The following is a 23,017-nucleotide window of genomic DNA, read 5'->3' on the forward strand; positions in this document are numbered from 1 at the left end:
ATCCCAGCGGTCTTGTAGAGACACCAGATTAGAGGCTAATATCTAATTATGCCTTAATATGCTTTAATGCATATTTAATGACAGCAGGGATGAGAGGTAAAGATCGAGGGAGACCAATAGGGAGGATGTGGCACATCGATTATGAAGTGGTGTCAGGATCGCTGCTGCATTCTGAAGAAGTTTGTTGTTGAAATGATCGCACATATGTAGTCGCTCATGGCTCAAGATCCATGTGTTCTTTAAATAAAACAAAACATAATCATGTGTTGGTTGCGTTCATCTTTCTGCACATTTTTAAGTAGTTTTCTCATCGAAACCGATCCAAAATGCATATTATACTTCAAAGACTGAATGCAATGCAAAGAGATTCGTATGTCCAATTAGTACCATACCATACCAACTTTATTTATAAAGCCCTTTAAAGACAAGCACAGTTGTGTTCTGCTAATTTGTCCTGTGAGTTAAATCTTGTGTTTGCTAGTAGGAAATGGTGTGTGTGTGTACTGAACTGAATGTGCATAAGTGGCCATGCTTATGTAATAACAACCATCGTGTAAATTCATTACCGGTACACCCGAATAAGAAACCAAGACCATTAATATACTGTTGGGCTGCTATCTTTAAAATGTGTGTATTCTCATGAGGGAAGAGTACAAAATAAGCTTAATTTCAACATTCATACACAGCAAATGATATGAAGACCACGTTGGCTGCTGTGTGGACTTTTCCAATCAAAACAATGCACCCTCACAAATTCATCTTTTTTTTTTTATACTTCATCTATTAACTGTATCACAACAAAAGTCTGTATGCGTGTCGTTCAACTTCCAAAGCTGACGCCGAGTCATTTCTTTTACAGTTCACACCACAAACTTGTGAGACTGAATTAACAACGCGATTAATCTTTTTCTCCGGAACGATTAATATGGACTGCCCCACCATAACATTGAAAATCATTGAACAACACATTGGACACATTTATTACAGATGTCCGATAATGGCTTTTTTGCCGATATCCGATATTTCGATATTGTCCAACTCTTAATTACCGATTCCGATATAAAGTTAAAGTTAAAGTTAAAGTACCAATGATTGTCACACACACACACTAGGTGTGGCGAGATTATTCTCTGCATTTGACCCATCACCCTTGATCACCCCCTGGGAGGTGAGGGGAGCAGTGGGCAGCAGCGGTGGCCGCGCCCGGGAATCATTTTTGGTGATTTAACCCCCAATTCCAACCCTATACCGATATATACAGTGGTGCAATTAACACATTATTATGCCTAATTTTGTTGTGATGCCCCGCTGGATGCATTAAACAATGTAACAAGGTTTTCCAAAATAAATCAACTCAAGTTATGGAAAAAAATGCCAACATGGCACTGCCATATTTATTATTGAAGTCACAAAGTGCATTATTTTTTTTTAACATGCCTCAAAACAGCAGCTTGGAATTTCGGGACATGCTCTCCCTGTGAGAGCATGAGGAGGTTGAGGTGGGCGGGGTTGGGGGGGTAGCGGGGGGTGTATATTGTCGCGTCCCGGAAGAGTTAGTGCTGCAAGGGGTTCTGGGTATTTGTTCTGTTGCGTTTATGTTGTGTTACGGTGCGGATATTCTCCCGAAACGTGTTTGTCATTCTTGTTTGGTGTGGGTTCACAGTGTGGCGCATATTTGTAACAGTGTTAAAGTTGTTTATACGGCCACCCTCAGTGTGACCTGTTGACCAAGTATGCCTTGCATTCACTTGTGTGTGTGAAAAGCCGTAGATATTATGTGACTGGGCCGGCACGCAAAGGCAGTGTACTTCTCCCTACGTCCGTGTACACAGCGGCGTTTTAAAAAGTCATGCATTTTACTTTTTGAAACAGATACCGATCATTTTGAAACAGATACCGATAATTTCCGATATTACATTTTAAAGCATTTATCGGCCGATAATATCGGCAGTCCGATATTATCGGACATCTCTAACATTTATAAATACAACCAATACAGATACGCAGCTAACATCTCAACAACAATGGCATTAATGGAAATAACGGGGGAAAAAATACTAATGCAATAGATGGTAAACCGTGTAAAGCTGCAGTGTTTACCCATCCATCTATCCATTGTCTACCGCTTGTCCCTTTTGGGGTAGCGGGGGGGGGGGGGGGGTTCTGAAACCTATCTCAGCTGCATTTGGGCAGTAGGCGGGGTACACCCTGGACAAGTCGCCAACTCATTGCTTAACAAATGCATTGCACACAATAAATCATAATATCATATACAACAAATTAGAACGGTATGGCATCAGGGGGTTGGTCTTGAACTGTGTGAGAAGCTACTTAACTAATAGGAAGCACTATGTGAAGCTAGGCCAGGGGTAGGCAACCCAAAATGTTGAAAGAGCCATATTGGACCAAATATAAAAAAATAAAAATCTGTCTGGAGACGCAAACAATTAAAAGCCTTATATACGTGTTATAATGAAGGCAACACATGATGTAAGTGTCTATATTAGCCTACTATCAAAAGGTGGCACAAATCTTCGTTGACAGAAATGTTGTATTTGAATTTTTATTCTACACATTTTTGCAACATTGGAAATCATTAGTAAAATGGAGGTTTCTCACAGGATGAGATAACTTCTGGAAATTACTGGCTCAGAATGGCCAAAAGTATAGATGTGTGTGTCCAAGTTTAAGGAAACGGCTGTGTAACGTTTGCTGTGGTCTGGAACAACATGGCACACAAACAACTATCAGAAATGCAGCCAATATTACACACAGATAATGTGTTAGGCAAATATACATTAAATACACAGAGGACATAAGTAAAGGAAATTAAATGAGCTCAAATATACCTACAAACGAGGCATAATGATGCAATATGTACATACAGCTAGCCTAAATAGAATGTTGGCATCGATTAGCTTGCAGTCATGGATTGACCAAATATGCCTGATTAGCACTCCAACAAGCCAATAACATCAACAAAGCGCATCTTTGTGCAGTCACGCACAGTATAAAACATTTGGTGGACAAAATGAGACAAAAAAGGAGTGGCATAAAACATGTCATTATTTATTTATTTATGTCTTTCTGTGGCAGCATCGGAGAAAGTTATAAATGTAAACAAACTACGATGAGTTCAAAGATCGCTGAAATTAGTAGGACACAACGGTGCTTGCCAAATATTCTCATCAGTGAAGCATGTGTAACATAAACAGTGGGCTTTCTAACAATTAAGAAGGTTTGTGTCATGTTTGTCCTCCTACAGAAAATATATTAAAACAAAAAATATGTATTTTTTTCTTCATCTTTTTCCATTTTCACACATCTCTGAAAGAGGTCCAGGGAGTCACTCGGGTGGCGCTATAGAGCCATGTGGCTCTAGAGCCGCAGGTTGCTGACCCCTCGAGCTAGGCGAACACATAGCCACAACTCTATATATATCTTGCAGGGATCAATACTGGGACTAAGATTATTCAATTTCCATACAAAAGAAATGTGCAAAGTTACAAAAGACTTAAAGCTAGTACTATTTGCAAACGATGCGACTGCATTTTGTTCAGAGGAGAACACACAGAAAGACAATAACAGAAAAAACTGATACATAAAATAGATGGTTTGACAAAAACGGATTATCCTTGAATCTAAGAAAAACTAAAATTGCGCTATTCGGTGACAGTAGGAAGGAGTCAAACACATACAAAAATAATTGTAACTGTGTGCATGTTCAAATTAAATTAAAACCGTAATTTAGGTGTGCGCTCTGTCTAAAGTAGGGATGTCCAACTCATTTTAGCTCAGGGGCCGCATGGAGGAAAATCTGTGCACTCGCGGGCCGGACTATTAAAATCATGGCATTAAAAGTAAAAAATAAATACAATTTCAGATTGTTTTCTTTGTCTTACTTTGGCCAAAAATAGAACAAACACATTCTGAAAATATTACAATAAAAATATAGACACAAATACCGGCAGATCCATGAAGGAAAGAAGAAAGGGAATGAATGTTTATAACTGAATACATTTACATATGCATAAAAATGTGTTTTCTTTTGTATTATTTTTTTTATGAATTAAGCAACTGTGGAGGGGGGCGTGGCCTGCGGGCCTGCCGCGGAACGGGGTGTGCAAGGACCGGCCTCGAAGACAGCGACAGGTGAGTGGATGGCCCAGGTGGGCCTTGTTATCTAATCACCTGTGGCCCTTATTAGCAGCAGCCGGACCGAGACACGGGGTTTGAGATGCAGTGGGAGCCAGAGAGAGAGAGCGACACGGCCAAAGAAAAATACATTTTTCTGGAAAGCAAACAGCTGTCAACATTGATAAAAATAAAACCGTGTTGTACCCTGAAAGCGGGCTCTCGTGGCAGTATGTGGTGGTCCGAGGAACCCACTAGAGGGCAACCTCTACAGTAACGTTTATGAAAACGTTTTTCCAAAACACAATATAGAATGTGAGATATAACAGGATAATGCATACGTTTATCATTTGTTTTCAAAACGCTTACAAAAAAGTGAGACCCCAAAAATTTACCAACGAACCCCATTTTTATGACTTGATGGGGTCCCCGTTACAATAATTGTTGCTAAGTTATCATACAATCTTTGTGTTACATTGAGTGCCTGGTGAGAAGCAAACGCTGTCTTTGGAACCTACCAAGAGTAAGGCTCGTAAAACTCCACTGTGTAGTGGGGGGAAGCAAAATGAAGGTATTCTGTTTCTTTCATGTATTGTAATCAAACAGAAATATATTGTCTGACCCAAGAACTACAAAAGTGAAGAGGAAGCAGGACCAGACTCCCCTCCAGGCGACCTCTTTTTGAACCGTTTTACGAACCTCTCTTTGAACTCTTTTACGAACCTCTTCTTTGAACTGTTTTACGACCTTTTCTGTGAACTGTTTACGACCTCGTCCCTTAGAAGCAGCTGTTGTCATGTGGTCAGAGAAAGTCCAAATAAAGGGGAAGGCCTACAATCTTTTGGCAGAGCGTGCTGAGACACTGTACAAGAGTACAGTGTGTCCAGGCGTCTCTCCTCAATTGTGCCAAATTTAATCCTGTCTCTGTTTAATTCTTTGCTTCTTGTCTTGTTTAATAGATGTCATCAGTGTTTGAACCTGACAGTCCCTGGTACCCCATTTTGAAAATTCCTAGCACCAACACTGATGGGAGTATTGGTGCGCACAAAACAGCAGCAGGCGGCTGTGGCCTGCGGGCCGGTTCTAATACTAATCAAATATCATCCCGGGGGCCAGAGATAATTCACTCGCGGGCCGGAACTTAGGGTCTAAAGTAACTCAACAATAATTGGTTAGTTTTCCACCAGTATTATTAATGACATATCCTTACTGTTTATGACAGCAGTGAGTCCAATAGAAAACGTATTAAACCAGATTAGAGATGTCCGATAGTATCGGACTGCCGATATCGGCCGATACATGATTTAAAATGTAATATCGGAAATTATCGGTATCGGTTTAAAAATGATCGGTATCAGTTTCAAAAAGTAAAATGTATGACTTTTTAAAATGCCGCTGTGTACACGGACATAGGGAGAAGTACAAAGCGCCAATAAACCTTAAAGGCACTGCCTTTGCGTGCTGGCCCAGTCACATGATATCTACGGCTTTTCACACACACAAGTGAACTTGGTCAACAGCCATACAGGTCACACTGAGGGTGGCCGTATGAACAACTTTAACACTGTTACAAATATGCGCCACACTGTGAACCCACACCAAACAAGAATGACAAACACATTTCGGGAGAACATCCGCACCGTAACACAACATAAACACAACAGAACAAATACCCAGAACCTCTTGCAGCACTAACTCTTCCGGGACGCTACAATATATACCCCCTTGCTACCCCCTACCGACCCCCCCACCTCAACCTCCTCATGCTCTCTCAGGGAGAGCATGTCCCAAATTCCAAGCTGCTGTTTTGAGGCATGTTAAAAAAAGAAATGCACTTTGTGACTTCAATAATAAATATGGCAGTGCCATGTTGGCATTTTTTTCCATAACTTGAGTTGATATATTTGGGAAAACCTTGTTACATTGTTTAATGCATCCAGCGGGGCATCACAACAAAATTAGGCATAACAATGTGTTGATTCCACGACTGTATATATCGGTATCGGTTGATATCGGAATCGGTAATTAAGAGCTGGACAATATCGGAACATCGGATATCGGCAAAAAAGCCATTATCTCTTAACCAGATTCTTAATTTTGTCAAAAACACATAGCTAATATTGAGGTAAAGACTGGATAAACAAATTCAAATTCATACTCCAAATATACAAGAGGTTTTTGTCATACGATCCTGCAATTTGTTAAAATGACTTTGCAACAATAAGCATGCATTTAAATAACAAATACGCTATGCAGATACCACTTTAAGCTTAATTAAACACACAGGTAAATACATTTTTACAAATCGCTGCAGGCTGGATGGAAGCCAACAGGCACAGCAAGATTCACACTATCACACCATTTAGCGGTGAATGCTAAATACCCCTCAGTGTAGCGCGTATAATGGCGAAAATGCATGAATCATCCCGCCGCTCTTCCTGACCTTGCGGCGATTTTACCCTGTCAAAGCGTGGCTGAACCAAAGAGGCTCTTGACGGCAACAAACAAACATATTAGCATGATCAGTCGCGCTCCAAGAGGTGTAGTGCATGGCAATTAACGGTCGTCTGTTGCCACCGGGACTTAAGTGTTGTTCAACAGCGGGGGTGACCGTGAGGATCTTTGTTATGGAACTGATTGACGTGGCGAAGTGTTGACAGCGCTCACACTTTGACGGTGGGAATGAGGCTCCAGGTGGTGTGGACGAGAGATGCAAAGAGAAACTGGCATGTTTTGGATGAGAACTCTCGTCAGCAAGATGAACAAGTGTGTTCTAAGCTGGACCATACTTGCCAACCCTTAAAGGCACGCCCCCTCCAGGTCCATGCGGACCTGAGTGAGGACAGCCTGTCGCATACTTGCCAACCCTCCCGAATTTTCCGGGAGACTCACGAAATTCAGCGCCTCTCCCGAAAACCTCCGGGGACAAATATTCTCCCAAAAATCTCCCGATTTTCAGCCGGAGCTGGAGGCCACGCCCCCTCCAGCTCCGTGCGGACCTGATTGAGGACAGCCTTTTTTCATGACGGGGGGACAACAGGGTGACAAGAACTAAATCATCCAGACTAGAGACAAATTGTATTATTATGTTTATCTTAAAATATATTTTAAGATAAATATATTTATTAATTAAAAAAAAAAAAAAACTAAATACATTTTTACTATATTTTGCTAAAAACATCAAAATTAATTGTATTTTTATTTGTATTTTTTCTGACTCCTAATTATATCCAGCCATAAAATTAAAATAAACATATTTGAAATAATTAATTTTCAATTATCATAATAATTCATTTAAAATGACCATATTTAATTATTAAAAATAATTGCTTGTTGATCAACAACTTTAGCATTTTATTCATTACATTTTGAAGCTCTCAGAAGCCAAGTTATGTTATATTCCTTAAGATTTATTTATGCAAGTTTGAAGTATCAATTATCCAAACAGTTTTGTTTGCATATTTTCAAGATGTAGATATATATATATATATATATATATATATACATATATATATATATTTATATATATATATATATATATATATATACATACATACACATATATATATATATATATATGTATATATATATACATATATATATATATATATATATATATATGTATGTATGAAATACTTGACTTGGTGAATTCTAGCTGTCAATATACTCCTCCCCTCTTAACCACGCCCCCAACCACGCCCCCCCACGCCCGACCACGCCCCCACCCCCCACCTCCCGAAATCGGATGTCTCAAGGTTGGCAAGTATGGCCTGTCGTCACGTCCGCTTTTCCTCCATATAAACAGCGTGCCGGCCCAGTCACGTTATAACATCTACGGCTTTTGGAGAGTGCACAACTGCACACACAACAAGAAGGAGACGAAGCAGAAGAATGAAAGAAGAGACAGTCATGGCGACGACGAGTAGGAAGAAAGAAATACGCTTGCGAGTTCCAAAATGATTGGAAACAAGAATTTCAGTTCATCCAGGACAGCTCGAAGGGGAAGGGGTATGCTGCCTGCAAAGTTTGTAGATCAGACTTCTCCATTGAACACGGTGGCCGAATGGATATACCGTATTTTTCGGAGTATAAGTCGCACCGGAGTATAAGTCGTACCGGCCGAAAATGCATAATAAAGAAGGAAAAAAACATATATAAGTCGCACTGGAGTATAAGTCGCATTTTTTGGGTAAATGTATTTGATAAAACCCAACAACAAGAATAGACTTTTGAAAGGCAATTTAAAATAAATAAAGAATAGTGAACAACAGGCTGAATAAGTGTACGTTATATGAGGCATAAATAACCAACTGAGAACGTGCCTGGTATGTTAACGTAACATATTATGGTAAGAGTCATTCCAATAACTATAACATATAGAACATGCTATACGTTTACCAAACAATCTGTCACTCCTAATCGCTAAATCCCATGAAATCTTATACGTCTAGTCTCTTACGTGAATGAGCTAAATAATATTATTTGATATTTTACGGTAATGTGTTAATAATTTCACACATAAGTCGCTCCTGAGTATAAGTCGCACCCCCGGCCAAACTATGACAAAAACTGCGACTTATAGTCCGAAAAATACGGTATATCCCATTATGTTTACTATTCGTCTATAGCATTTGTGCGTGAAATGATTCTTCATTCATCACTCCAAGCAATGTTTGGAAGTTTTACAATATAACTAAAAAATTCTTACTTACTAAACCGTCCCATGTGTGAGGTCTGTAGAATTTCTTTCATGCATATTTGTATGTGCTATTGTAATGTCAGGAAGCTAGTGTTGTTAGCATTAGGGAATATGCTAACACATTTACAAGTGTCTGTGTTAGTATTATTAACTTACAATACCATTCTTTTTGTATTGTTTGTAAATTTTAGTCTGTTTATGGTAAATGGTAAATGGGTCGTACTTGTATAGCCCTTTTCTACCTTTTTAAGGAACTCAAAGCGCTTTGACACTATTTTCCACATTCACCCATTCACACACACACATTCACACACTGATGGCGGGAGCTGCCATGCACGGCGCTAACCAGTCCCATCAGGAGCAAGGGTGAAGTGTCTTGCTCAAGGACACAACGGACGTGACTAGGATGGTAGAAGGTGGGGATTGAACCAGTAACCCTATTTTGCTGGCACGGCCACTCTCCCAACTTCGCCACGCCGTCCCCAGCTGTTTAGCTGATTGCAGCTAGGGGGTCCATGACCATGACTTTTGTTTTGTTTGTTCATTTTTTACTGCACTGTTATAGGCGCCGCTTGAAAACAATAAAAGCATTTACATATAAATTTACAAAATATTTTGTACCGGTATATATCTGCGGCTTATGGTCCCGTGTGGCTAATATATGAAAAATATTAATTTCTTCAAAAATTTGGTGGGTGCGGTTTGAATACTGGTGTGCTCTATAGCCCGGAAAGTATGGTATACATTAGACCTGGGCAAATTAAGGCCCAGGTTTAAATCAAGGCCCATGCGGCCTGTTAAACTTTTCAATCTGGCCCGCCGGACATTCCCAGATAATTTTTTTTAGATCTTTAAGATTGAAACTAGCTGCCATTATGATGTGTAGTGATGTTTTCAAATGACTGTAAGTCTTGAACTATACAAAGTATTTCAATGGTTGGAATCTGCGCTTTTGCATGATATATTAGTTATTATGGTAATCTAATTAGTTTTTATGGTAATCTAATTAGTTACTATGGTCATATACGTCACAGCAGCTCAGACGAGGCACCAAGCAGTGTGGGTGGGGAGTGTTTCCACAGAGTGTGTCCAGAGTGGCCAGCTTGAAATGCGGGTGTCAGGGACAAACGCGGAAGGAGATTTTTACAACAAAGTTCTAAAGCTTAGTGATATATCAGATGTATCAGATTGTAGGTGGGGTTTTTTTACCCTTCATGTTCATATTTCGCTCTGTTTGTTGCATTTTTGTAGCGTTTCGCTTGATTGTAAAATATGTCAAATCGAGAGGTGGTGTGACGTTCATATGTTGTCAATATTCAGTGTTTTATCCTTCATAGTTAATACTGTAAATCACACATTCTTTATTTTCATGTACATTCTGGCTGTCTCATTCAGTAAAAAAATTTTAAATTCCATTCCGATTTTTAAAGCGATCTGTCATAACGTTTTTAACATTCAGAGATTTTTGTGAGGTTTTGTATTAGTGTTCCTAAAAATCAGATGTACCGGCCCCCAGACACCTTTTTTTCTCTAAATTTGGCCCCCCGAGTCAAAATAATTGCTCAGGCCTGGTATACATGATACCAAGAACAAAACAAAAAAACTAATACAAATATGAAACAAAATAAATAATTTGTTCAATGTTGTGGTTCATTTTTCAAAAACGCTTACATTTTGTTCCAAGAAAGTGCAGCACCTGCATTGTGTGATAACTTTTGCAATATGTAGCAAGTTCCCCACTACAAAAAAGTGTCAAAGTGTATTACAAAATTCCTCTAAGGATTGATTTACAAAATGCAGTAGATTATTACAAAATGTGGCATTATTACATCATGATGTGAACACTTATTACATAAATACTTATTACACAATGTGTTGTTACAAGCTCAGTTTAATGTCCACTGCCTTATTAACGCCGCATTATGCTGAAGGCCGCAATGATTGCATTGATTTGATTAGAAGGACACTTTGATTGATATTATGTTGCTTCGATTAACCTTTTAATGAGTGTAACTAATAAAAATGTATCAAATCCAGAACTTCACATACACAAATATAGTATCCGCACAGCCAATGCAATAGGGGGCACATGAGAGCGGTGGCGTGATCCTTTTTTTTAATTAATGCACACATGTTCAAAGTGCAATTTCAGTGGTGATGATGGGCATTTCTCTGCCAAAAAAATGAAGGTTAGGTAAAGCATAAAACTTGATGTTTATTACCTATTTTCCCTATAACACACATTGAGGCCATAAAGTGTGTTTTATCCGATTACTCAATTAATCCATCAAAGCACTCAATAGACTACTCCAGGGATGTTAAACTTGTTTTCATTGAGAGCCATGAAATGATTTACATGGACCCTGACTTAAACAAGTTGAAAAACGTATTCGGGTGTTACCATTTAGTGGTCAATTGTATGGAATATGTACTGTACTGTGCAATCTACTCATAAAAGTTTAAATCAATCAATCAGCCACACCACAGTCATGGCTGCCATTAGACGGCTGCTTGTAACAGTAAATAATTAATGAATTTGTCTATGAATTTAAATATTTTACTTTTTTTTTAATGTACAAACCCCGTTTTCATATGAGTTGGGAAATTGTGTTAGATGCAAATATAAACGGAATACAATGATTTGCAAATCCTTTCCAACCCATATTCAGTTGAATATGCTACAAAGACAACATATTTGATGTTCAAACTGATAAACATTTTTTTTAGAATTTGATGCCAGCAATACGTGACAAAGAAGTTGGGAAAGGTGGCAATAAATACTGATAAAGTTGAGAAATGCTCATCAAACACCTATTTGGAACATCCCACAGGTGTGCAGGCAAATTGGGAACAGGTGGGTGCCATGATTGGGTATAAAAGTAGATTCCATGAAATGCTCAGTCATTCACAAACAAGGATGGGGCGAGGGTCACCACTTTGTCAACAAATGCCTGAGCAAATTGTTGAACAGTTTAAGAAAAACCTTTCTCAACCAGCTATTGCAAGGAATTTAGGGATTTCACCATCTACGGTCCGTAATATCATCAAAGGGTTCAGAGAATCTGGAGAAATCACTGCACGTAAGCAGCTAAGCCCGTGACCTTTGATCCCTCAGGCTGTACTGCATCAACAAGCGACATCAGTGTGTAAAGGATATCACCACATGGGCTCAGGAACACTTCAGAAACCCACTGTCAGTAACTACAGTTGGTCGCTATATCTGTAAGTGCAAGTTAGAACTCTCCTATGCAAGGCGAAAACCGTTTATCAACAACACCCAGAAACGCCGTCGACTTTGCTGGGCCTGAGCTCATCTAAGATGGACTGATACAAAGTGGAAAAGTGTTCTGTGGTCTGACGAGTCCACATTTCAAATTGTTTTTGGAAACTGTGGACGTTGTCTCCTCTGGACCAAAGAGGAAAAGAACCATCTGGATTGTTATAGGCGCAAAGTTGAAAAGCCAGCATCTATGATGGTATGGGGGTGTATTAGTGCCCAAGACATGGGTAACTTACACATCTGTGAAGGCGCCATTAAAGCTGAAAGGTACATACAGGTTTTGGAGCAACATATGTTGCCATCCAAGCAACTTTACCATGGACGCCCCTGCTTATTTCAGCAAGACAATGCCAAGCCACGTGTTACATCAACATGGCTTCATAGTAAAAGAGTGGGGGTACTAGACTGGCCTGCCTGTAGTCCAGACCTGTCTCCCATTGAAAATGTGTGGTGCATTATGAAGCCTAAAATACCACAACGGAGACCCCCGGACTGTTGAACAACTTAAGCTGTACATCAAGCAAGAATGGGAAAGAATTCCACCTGAGAAGCTTAAAAATGTGTCTCCTCAGTTCCCAAACATTTACTGAGTTTGTTAAAAGGAAAGGCCATGTAACACAGTGGTGAACATGCCCTTTCCCAACTACTTTGGCACGTGTTGCAGCCATGATATTCTAAGTTAATTATTATTTGCAAAAAAAAAATAAAGTTTATGAGTTTGAACATCAAATATCTTGTCTTTGTAGTGCATTCAATGGAATATGTGTTGAAAAGGATTTGCAAATCATTGTATTCTGTTTATATTTACATCTAACACAATTTCCCAACTCACATGGGAACGGGGTTTGTAAAGAGTAAAAAATATCTGTGGATTTTACCACTGTTTTTTACAGAAAAAACACTGGCAGTTTAGTTGCCAGACTTTACTGTAAAATATATGGTGTTTTTTTAATTATTATTATTTTTACAACATATTACTGAAAATAGAAATACAGTAGCGCTATTTAATTTTAATTTGGCAATTCTGGTGCCAGTTTTTACCATAATAAAATGTGGTACCATAAAATCCTCGACCGTGGATTTTACAGTAAAACACCCCCAAAAAACTGACAGCTCAGTCGACAGAATTTTACAGTAAAAAAACTAACATTGGTCGTTTTTGTTCAACTTACACTACTATGCTCTAAAAACAAACCTCCCTTAATTTTACAGTAAAATCTATTGGTCATTTTTATAGTGTACAATGTGATGGATAACTTGCTTAGAAATCATAAGTTAAGCAGATATTTAAGTATTGTTTTGGATTTTGACCAAAAAAGCTAGATAATATAATATTTGTTGCATTATTGGACACTGTTTTTTGTTCCCTGTCAAACTAGAAAAATAACCATAATACCTATAGTAAGAAAATAAGAAAGTAAAGAAAGAAAATATAAAGTATTTTATGGACACATATTATTTCCAGGCTTTTGCGGGCCATATAAAATGACGTGGAGGGCCAGATGACACCTGTGGACTACTCGACTAATCAACAGCTGCAGCCCTAAACATTATAAGTAATAAAACATATTTCTATATGCTTCGTCATTTTGTCTGAACTTTGGTCAGTGAGGGCCACACCGCAGTCATGGCTGCCATTAGAGGGCCGCTTGTAACAGTAAATAATTAATGAATTTGCCTATGAAATTAAATATTTTAAATTTTTTTAACGTAAAGAGTAAAACAAATCTGGATTTTACAGAAAAAAACTGGCAGCTTAGTTGCCAGACTTTTACTGTAAAATATATGGTGTATTTTTAATTATTATTATTTTTTACAACATATAAATAGAAATACAGTACTGCTGTTTAATTTTATTTTGGCAACTCAGCTGCCAGTTTTTTACCATAATAAAATGTGGTACCATAAAATCCTCGACCGTAGACCTTACAGTAAAACACCCCCAAAAACTGACAGCTCAGTCGACAGAATTTTACAGTAAAAAAACTAACATTGGTCGTTTTTGTTCAACTTACACTAATATGCTGTAAAAACAAACCTCCCTTAATTTTAAAGTAAAATCTATTGGTCATTTTTATAGTGTACAATGTGATGGATAACTTGCTTAGAAATCATAAGTTAAGCAGATATTTAAGTATTGTTTTGGATTTTGACCAAAAAAACTAGATAATATAATATTTGTTGCAATATTGGACATTATTTTTTTCCCCTGTCAAATTAGAAAAAAACACCTAATACCTTTAGTAAGAAAATAAGAAAGTAAAGAAAGAAAATATAAGGTATTTTATTGACACATATTATTTCCAGGCTTTTGCGGGCCATATAAAATGACGTGGAGGGCCAGATCTGGCCCGTGGGCCTTGACTTTGACACCTGTGGACTACTCGACTAATCAATAGCTGCAGCCCTAAACATTATAAATAATAAAACATATTTCTATATGCTTCGTCATTTTGTCTGAACTTTTGTCAGTGAGGGCCACACCGCAGTCAAGGCTGCCATTAGAGGGCCGCTTGTAACAGTAAATAATTAATTAATTTGGCTTTGAATTTTAATATTTAATTTTTTTTTTTTTACGTAAAGAGTAAAAAAAAAATCTGTGGATTTCACCACTGTTTTTACAGAAAAAAACTGGCAGTTTAGTTGCCAGACTTTTACTGTAAAATATATGGTGGGTTTTTTTATTATTATTATTTTTACAAAATATTACTGAAAACAGAAACACAGTAGCGTTGTTTAATTTTAATTTGGCAACTCAGCTGCCAGTTTTTTACCATAATAAAATGTGGTACCATAAAATCATCAACTGTAGATTTTATAGTAAAAAAAAAAAAAAAACTGACAGCAGAGTCGACAGAATTTTACTGTAAAAAAACCAAACATTGGTCGGTTTTTTTCAACTTACACTGCTGTAAGAAAAAACCTCCCTAAATTTTACATTAAAATTTTTCGGCCATTTCTATAGTGTACAATTTGATGGATAACTTGCGTCAAAATCATAAGTTAAGCAGATATTTAAGTATTTATTTGGATTTTGACCAAACATTTTAGATAATATAATATTCGTTGCAATATTGGACACTATTTTTTTGTTCCCTGTCAAACTAGAAAAATAACCATAATACATTTAGTAAGAAAATAAGAAAGTAAAGAAAGAAAATATAAGGTATTTTATTAACATATATTATTTCCAGGCTTTTGCGGGCCATATAAAATGACGTGGAGGGCCAGATCTGGCCCGCGGGCCTTGACTTTGACACCTGTGGACTACTCGACTAATCAATAGCTGCAGCCCTAAACATTATAAATAATAAAACATATTTATATAGGCTTCGTCATTTTGTCTGAACTTAGGTCTGTGAGGGCCACACCGCAGTCATGGCTGCCATTAGAGGGCCAGTAAATAATTAATGAATTTGCCTATGAATTTAAATCTTTAAAAAAAAATGTACATAAAGAGTAAAACAAATATGTGGATTTTACCACTGTTTTTTACAGAAAAAAAATGGCAGCTTAGTTGCCAGACTTTTACTGTAAAATATATGGTCGTTTCTTTAATTGTTATTATTATTTTTACAACATATAAATAGAAATACAGTACCGCTGTTTAATTTTATTGAGGCAACTCAGCTGCCAGTTTTTTTACCATAGTAAAATGTGGTACCATAAAATCATCAACCATAGAATTTATAGTAAAAAAAAACATAATTTTACTGTAAAAAAACAAACATTGGTCGTTTTTTTCCAACTTACACTAATATGCTGTAAAAAAAAAAAACTCCTTAAATTTTACAGTAAAATCTATTAGCTGTTTTTATAGTGTCCAATGTGATGGATAACTTGCTTCGAAATCATAAGTTAAGCAGATATTTAAGTATTTATTTGGATTTTGACCAAAAAAGTTAGATAATATAATATTTGTGGCAATATTGGACACTATTGGACACAAACTAGAACAAAAACCTAATACCTTTAGTGAGAAAATAAGAAAGTAAAGAAAGAAAATATAATATATTTTATTGACACATATTATTTCCAGGCTTTTGCGGGCCATATAAAATGACGTGGAGGGCCAGATCTGAGTTTGTGGACGACTCGAGTAACAGTAGCTGCAGCCCTAATCATTATAAATAATAAAACATATTTCTATTTCCTTTTGTCTGAACTTTGGTCTGTGCACATGTTTTGGGGTACCTGTGATATCGTGTTGTTTGAAGGAGTCGCTGTAGATCTGATGCTGATTCGGACAGTGTTTCTTCAGCCATTTGCACACATCCTGTTGGGTCCACAGCGCCACTGGTTTGGACAGTTTGACATATCCCGGCTGTCAGAAATGAACAGATTTAAACATTTGACATTAGACAACATCATGTACACTGCAAAAAGTCAGAGTTCAAAAACAAGAAAAAAAAATACAAAAATTAGGGGTATTTTATTTGAACTAAGCAAAATTATCTGCCAATAGAACAAGAAAATTCGGCTTGTCAAGACTTTCCAAAACAAGTAAAATTAGCGAACCTCAATGAACCCAAAAATACCTTAAAATAAGTACATTCTCTTTAATAACAAGTGCACTTTTCTTGGTAGAAAAAAAAGAGACCTTTTGGCTCAATATGTTGAAAGTATTCTTAAATTAAGTAAATGCTAGTGCCATTATCTTCACATAATGATATGCGCTCGGCATCAAAATTATTTTTTTCATGCTTGAAGTAAGAAATTATTACTTTAAAAAAGTAGTTTTATACTTGTGAGTGTTGATGACACAGCTTTGCAACAGTTGATATTCTAGTTTCAAGCATGTTTTACTCAATATAGGTCATAAAATCTCAGCAACGAGCTGTAATATCTTACAGAGATCATTTAGGACCAAAACACTTAAAACAAGAAAAACAAGTACATTATCTTATCAGACAGAAAATAAGCAAATATCACCCTTATTTGAGATATTTAATCTTACTTAGATTTCAGTTGTTGCAGTGTATTGGTGGTGCTTCTTGTTTGTTCAACTTTTTGCTGACAAAATATACAAAAATAAATATTTTAGTCTACTCAAAAGTGATTTTTTTAGGGCGTACGGTACAGTACTATCAGCGATTCCAAATTAAATCTGCACACAAACATAACTTTCTTGGTGTTGCTAATAATAAATTATACATTTAATGGTGACATTCTCAACTGCTTACTGATCAAGAATGAATAATAAACTAACCCAATATTCTGTTAGAAAATAACAACAAAGAGCCAGTAAGTCCAAATATTGGCCTCAAAATCTCAAATTGAAGAGAGTACGAGACATTAATAGCTTTCCTGTGTCGTTACGATCCATTACATCAAGGGTGGTCAACTCCATTACCCCACTTCAGAATAAACTGACTGAATTCGGAACACTAAGCTATTAAAGAAGTACACACATTCGAAAACAAATGCTTTGTTGTAAGGTATTGTACTCTTTAGAAACTGAACAGTACAAACAAAATACAGGCTATCTAAAAATATACTTTTTTTCCTGGCACGGGTAACACTAAATCAACTGCAGGTGGGTTGCTTCATTGGGAAAATCTGAGAATGTTACACATTAGCCCTGATTGTTTTTTGCTTTGCAGTGCAAAACTACGCACACATTCTATCATTAGCAATATTATTATTTGTAGACATTATCATTGTATACTTTTTAATGTCAATCCTATTTGGTGACATGTTGTATTTCCACAATCAATAATAATAATAATAATTTGATGGACTGATCTTTTTAACATATGAATTGTTTGTCACGACGGGGTTTTCGCAGCTTACTGCGGGGTTCGTTCTCCCGGAATGCAGACAGACTACCCGGTACTCCGGACAAGGCGTGCAGGTAGGAACATGATTTATTCCTCAAGAAATCAGAGTACAAAAAAACAGAAAACGAGCCGACCGAACAACGTGCCTGATTGCACTCGAAGCTAAAGCTAACACTTAGCATAGACTATGGACAAGGAATACTCACGAAACTATGGCATGAAGCAAACAAATCTTACGTAGCCAAGGCATGTAGCAAACAATGACGCCAGGCCGACTGACCGAAAAAGGCAGGCTTAAATAATGCCTCTGATTAGTGCTCGGGAAGCAGGTGAGCGTCCCGAACACCAATCAGAGACAGGAGGAAATAATAAGTAACCATGGTAACAAACAAGTGTGCACAAAAACAGGAACTAAGGGAGTCCAAAACTAACAGAACATAACAAAACATGATCCGGACCACGGATCATGACATTGTTTATATATGTTAAAACTACTGTGGAAGAGGAATAGTTTCAGGACGACAAGTATTTGCATCTAGCAACTCCGCCTCTCAAAACAGAAGAAGCCAGAAAAAGCAAAAATCTATGCAAAGTTTTAAAAAAGATGTTAACCATCATTATATGTTATGAAGATCAAAATGAAGTGTTCTAAAAAATAGGAAAAAAAAATCAGGATAAGGCCCCTTTAATACTATTTGTACTACACTAAGGCACACTTATTTAGATTTTTTTTTTTAAGTATCTGTGATTAGTAGGGATTAATTATGTGGTAACTATTGACAATGCGATTAGTTGCGATTAAATATTTATATCATTTGACAGTCCTAATAAATATATATAAATCCATTTTCTAAAGCAATTTGTGATACGGAGTAGGTTTGTACCGATACCAATATTTTGGTACCAGTACCAAAATGTATTTAGATACTTTTCTAAATAAAGGGCACCGCAAAAATTGGCATTATTGGCTATATTTTAACAACAACAAAAAATGTTATGGTACATTAAACATATGTTTCTTATTGCAATGTCGTCCTTAAATAGAATAATGAACATACGAGACAACTTTATTATTTTATTAGTAAGTAAGCAAACAAAGGCTCCTAATTTAGCTGCTGGCATATGCAGTAACATATTGTGTCCATTCTATTATTTTGTCAATATTATTAAGGACAAGTGGTAGAAAATGAATTATTAATCTACTTGTTCATTTACTGTTAATATATGCTTACTTTCTCTTTAAAACATGTTCTATCTACACTTCTGTTAAAATGTAATAATCACTTATTCGTTGTTTGATACTTTACATTAGTTTTGGATGATACGACAAATTTGGGTATCGATCCGATACCAAGTAGTTACAGGATCATACATTGGTCATATTCAAAGTCCTCATGTGTCCAGGGACATATTTCCTGAGTTAACGAAAAAAGGTTTTGTGATGCTAAAGAAATATAGATCTAATCATAGTAGTATCGACTAGATACGCTCCTGTACTTGGTATCATTACAGTGGATGTCAGGTGGAGATCAACCCCATGGCATGGGGGCTGGTACTTTTTAGAGGCAGTATAGTACCGAATATGATTAATTATTATCGCGGTACTATACGAGTACCGGTATACCGGACAACCCTAATATGGAGAAGTAAAAAAATATATATGCTGGCTGACTGCACATCTCAATTCCTACAATTATTTCAGTTCATATTTCCAAGTAACTGTCAATGGAGCAAGGACATTACTACTTTCTAAGGAGCATAGCCTTGGTCTTGAGATATGCTGAACAATTCCGCAGCAATATTGAATGTGTTTGCAACCATTCTTGAATGTGACTATTGTCGCCCACACAGTATGTGTATGGCCTGAGGGGTATTTTGTATCACACATCGAAATAGGTTGCAGTGTAAAATGTCAAAGTGTTATTACGGTACGAGTGGTTTTGAGGTAAAACATGTTGGGTTGGGCTCAAACTGCTTTCAAAGACATGCTTAGACGTGTTTAGTTCACAATATTTGTAAGGCTGCGAGAATGACTGCTTTAATGTGGATTCATCCATCAACATTGATGATTAAAAATGTTCAATGCAACAAATGATGAGAACTCAAAAAATATTTACAAATAATAGAACTAAATAATAAACTTACAGCGGCTACGTTCTGTGTATTTATTTCTCTGCACACACACAGGGAAAATGGTCCTCTCTATTTAAGCGTACTATGGTTAGTAGGTGTTTTACATTATGGTAGATTAAAGTCGCCTTAGTCTCTTGTTGAGTAAGTTTAACAGAAACATATGGAAAACCATTGGTAAATATGTAGAAATCCGGGATTTTTTTTTTTAATTATTGTTGAAAGGGAGCACACAATTCCTGAAAAGGCTGAACATTTTGAAGTTGGAACGGTTTGAATCGGATAAGAAAAAATGTAGGAGTTGTGGAAATTTGAAAAATGTCCCATTAATTTCAATGGGAATTTCATGGGAATTTGGGAATTTCAGGAAAAGCGAGAATTTAAATGGTTGGTGTTAGAATTTTTCCAAATCGGTCGAGAAATGTTGAAGAAGTAACATTTTTGATTGAGAAATAGAATTACGGAGTTCCTGGATTAAAGTCGCCTCAGTGTCTTGTTGAGTAAGTTTATCAGAAACATATGGAAAACTATTGGTAAATATGTAGAAATCCGGGACTTTTTTTTAAATTATGGTTGAAAGGGAGCACACAATTCCTGAACAGGCTGAACATTTTGAAGTTGGAACGGTTTGAATTGGATAAAAAAAATGTAGGAGTTGTGGAACTTTGAAAAATGTTCCATTAATTTCAATGGGAATTTCATGGGAATTTCATGGGAATTTCGGGAAAAGCGGGAATTTAAATGGTTGGTGTTGGAATTTTTCCAAATCGGTCGAGAAATGTTGAAGAAGTAACATTTTTGATTGAGAAATGGAATTACGGAGTTACTGGAATTTCAGGAAAACGGGGACATTTTTACAGTTCAAAAAACAACTTAGTTTTTTGTCCTGATTAAGAGAAATGTTTTGACGGTGGAACGGTTGAAATGGGTGGAAAAATCTGGAAGGGGTAGTCGACAAAGAAAAAAAAGGTGAAAAACGGGATTAAAAAAAAAACGGTAATTCTGGGAATTCCTGGAATTTTTTTGAACTTGGAAAAATTATATAGTTTGAATGTCCAAGATAAGTGGAATATGTTGAAGGTGGAATGGTTTGAATCTGTTGAAACATGTGGAAATGGTGGAAGTTTGAAAAATGGCCAATTCATTTTGAATGGGAAAAATGTCTCGGAAAACCTGGAATCCTGGGAAGTCTGGGAATTTTTGGAATATGTAAAGGGAAAGCCCGCGATTCCCGAATAGGCTGAACAGTTTGAAGTTGGAACGGTTTGAATCGGATTGAACATGTGGAAAGTAGAGCGCGCCAAAATCTGGAGAAGAAGAAGAAAAAACACATGTACACACAATAATTTAATGGACTGATCTTTTTTAGCATATGAATTGTTTATATATGCTTAAACTTAAGTGGAAGCAATGTTTCCTCTAAATGTTCATGTGTGTGAGCTTGTAAAAGCTCTCTGAGCAAATGTACATATACATAGAATAGATCCATCCATCCATTTTCTACCGCTTGTCCCTCTCGGGTTCGTGGAGGTGCTGGAGCCTATCTCAGCTGCATTCGGGCGGAAGGCGGGGTACACCCTGTCATCACAGGGCCAACACAGATAGACAACATTCACACTCACATTTACACACTAGGGACCATTTAGTGTTGCCAATCAACCTATCCCCAGGTGCATGTCTTTGGAGGTGGGAGGAAGCCGGAGTACCCGGAGGGAACCCCCGCAGTCACAGGGAGAACATGCAAACTTCACACAGAAAGATCCCGAGCCCGGGATTGAACTCAGGACTACTCAGGACCTTCGCATTGTGAGGCACATGCACTAACCTCTGTGCCACCAGGAACTCCAGACACAAATTTAGCTCCATTAGAACTTTGGTTATCAATAAAAAAACCTTGTTCTCTTGTATACACCGTATTTTTCGGACTATAAGGCGCGCAGAAAATCCTTTCATTTTCTCAAAAATCGACAGTGCGCCTTATAACCCGGTGCGCCTTATGTACGGCATAATTCTGGTTGTGCTTACCGACCTCGAAGCTATTTTTTTTGGTACATGGTGTAATAAGTGTGACCAGAAGTTGGCAGTCACACATAAGAGATACGCCAATAAATGACATCAAAACTTTAAATGTTCCATCGAGAATATAAAACATTACACACGGCACTCAAAAATCTGTAGAAATGCTTTAGTATGACTTTGGTAAGCTATGAAGCCGCACCGCTTGATGAATTGTCGGCGCATTAAACATACCAGTATTATTATGGTGTGTGTATAAGGACCGCAAAATGGCACCTATTAGCAGACATATTACCTGGCGTTTTGTTTTGCAGTATTATGCAAAACCAACTTTTCTTACCTTCTAGTACCTGCTGATGTGTATTTGGGATCTGCATAAGTCCTGAAAATGTGCGCGCTTCCGCCTTCGTAGTCCGTAGCAACGACATAGTCGATAAGTTTATTCTTTTTCTCTATCTTCTTCTTATGTGGCATTCATCTTCCACTGTTGCCATTTCTAATATAAAGTAGTGTAAAGTTCTTACTTATATCTGTCCGTAGACTAGCTATCAAAGCGCTAAAAACTGTGTTGAGTTTATATAATTCACCCAAGGAACTTTAGTTATCAGAGAGTTCCGGTCGGACGTTGATGTTGCATTATTGAGCCAGGGATGAGAAGACGCTGCTCCGTTATTGATTGAAGTAAAGTCTGAATGTCATTAAAACAGTAAGCTCCATCTTTTGACACTTCTTCCACTCCCGTCCTTGCACGCTACACCGCTACAACAAAGATGACGGGGAGAAGACGCTGCCGAAGGTGAGCCACGTAAATAAGACCGCCCACAAAATGACGCATCTTGAAGAGACGCTCAGAAAGCTACTTGAAAGTGATCTGTAAAACATAATCTATGCAACACTTTTACCAAAGAACCACCATTCCATGTTATGTAGACCACAAGGAAGAGTTTTAAATTGAGAAAAAAATCATAATAATATGAC

The 23,017-nt window shown here is 37.3% G+C and overlaps 1 protein-coding gene across 2 annotated transcripts in view; it reads right to left on the reverse strand.

The window, feature by feature from the left end:
- samd12 (sterile alpha motif domain containing 12) overlaps positions 1–23,017 on the reverse strand; it is a 387,486-nt gene that overhangs the window by 240,295 nt on the left and 124,174 nt on the right. For both annotated transcript variants that reach the window (XM_061982610.2, XM_061982611.2), the window contains one exon: positions 16,308–16,437. In XM_061982610.2, the coding sequence (XP_061838594.1) occupies positions 16,308–16,437 (130 nt within the window). The remainder of the gene's footprint in view (positions 1–16,307; positions 16,438–23,017) is intronic.

The sequence above is a fragment of the Nerophis lumbriciformis genome, linkage group LG21 (assembly GCF_033978685.3).
Source record: "Nerophis lumbriciformis linkage group LG21, RoL_Nlum_v2.1, whole genome shotgun sequence".
NCBI lineage: Eukaryota > Metazoa > Chordata > Actinopteri > Syngnathiformes > Syngnathidae > Nerophis > Nerophis lumbriciformis.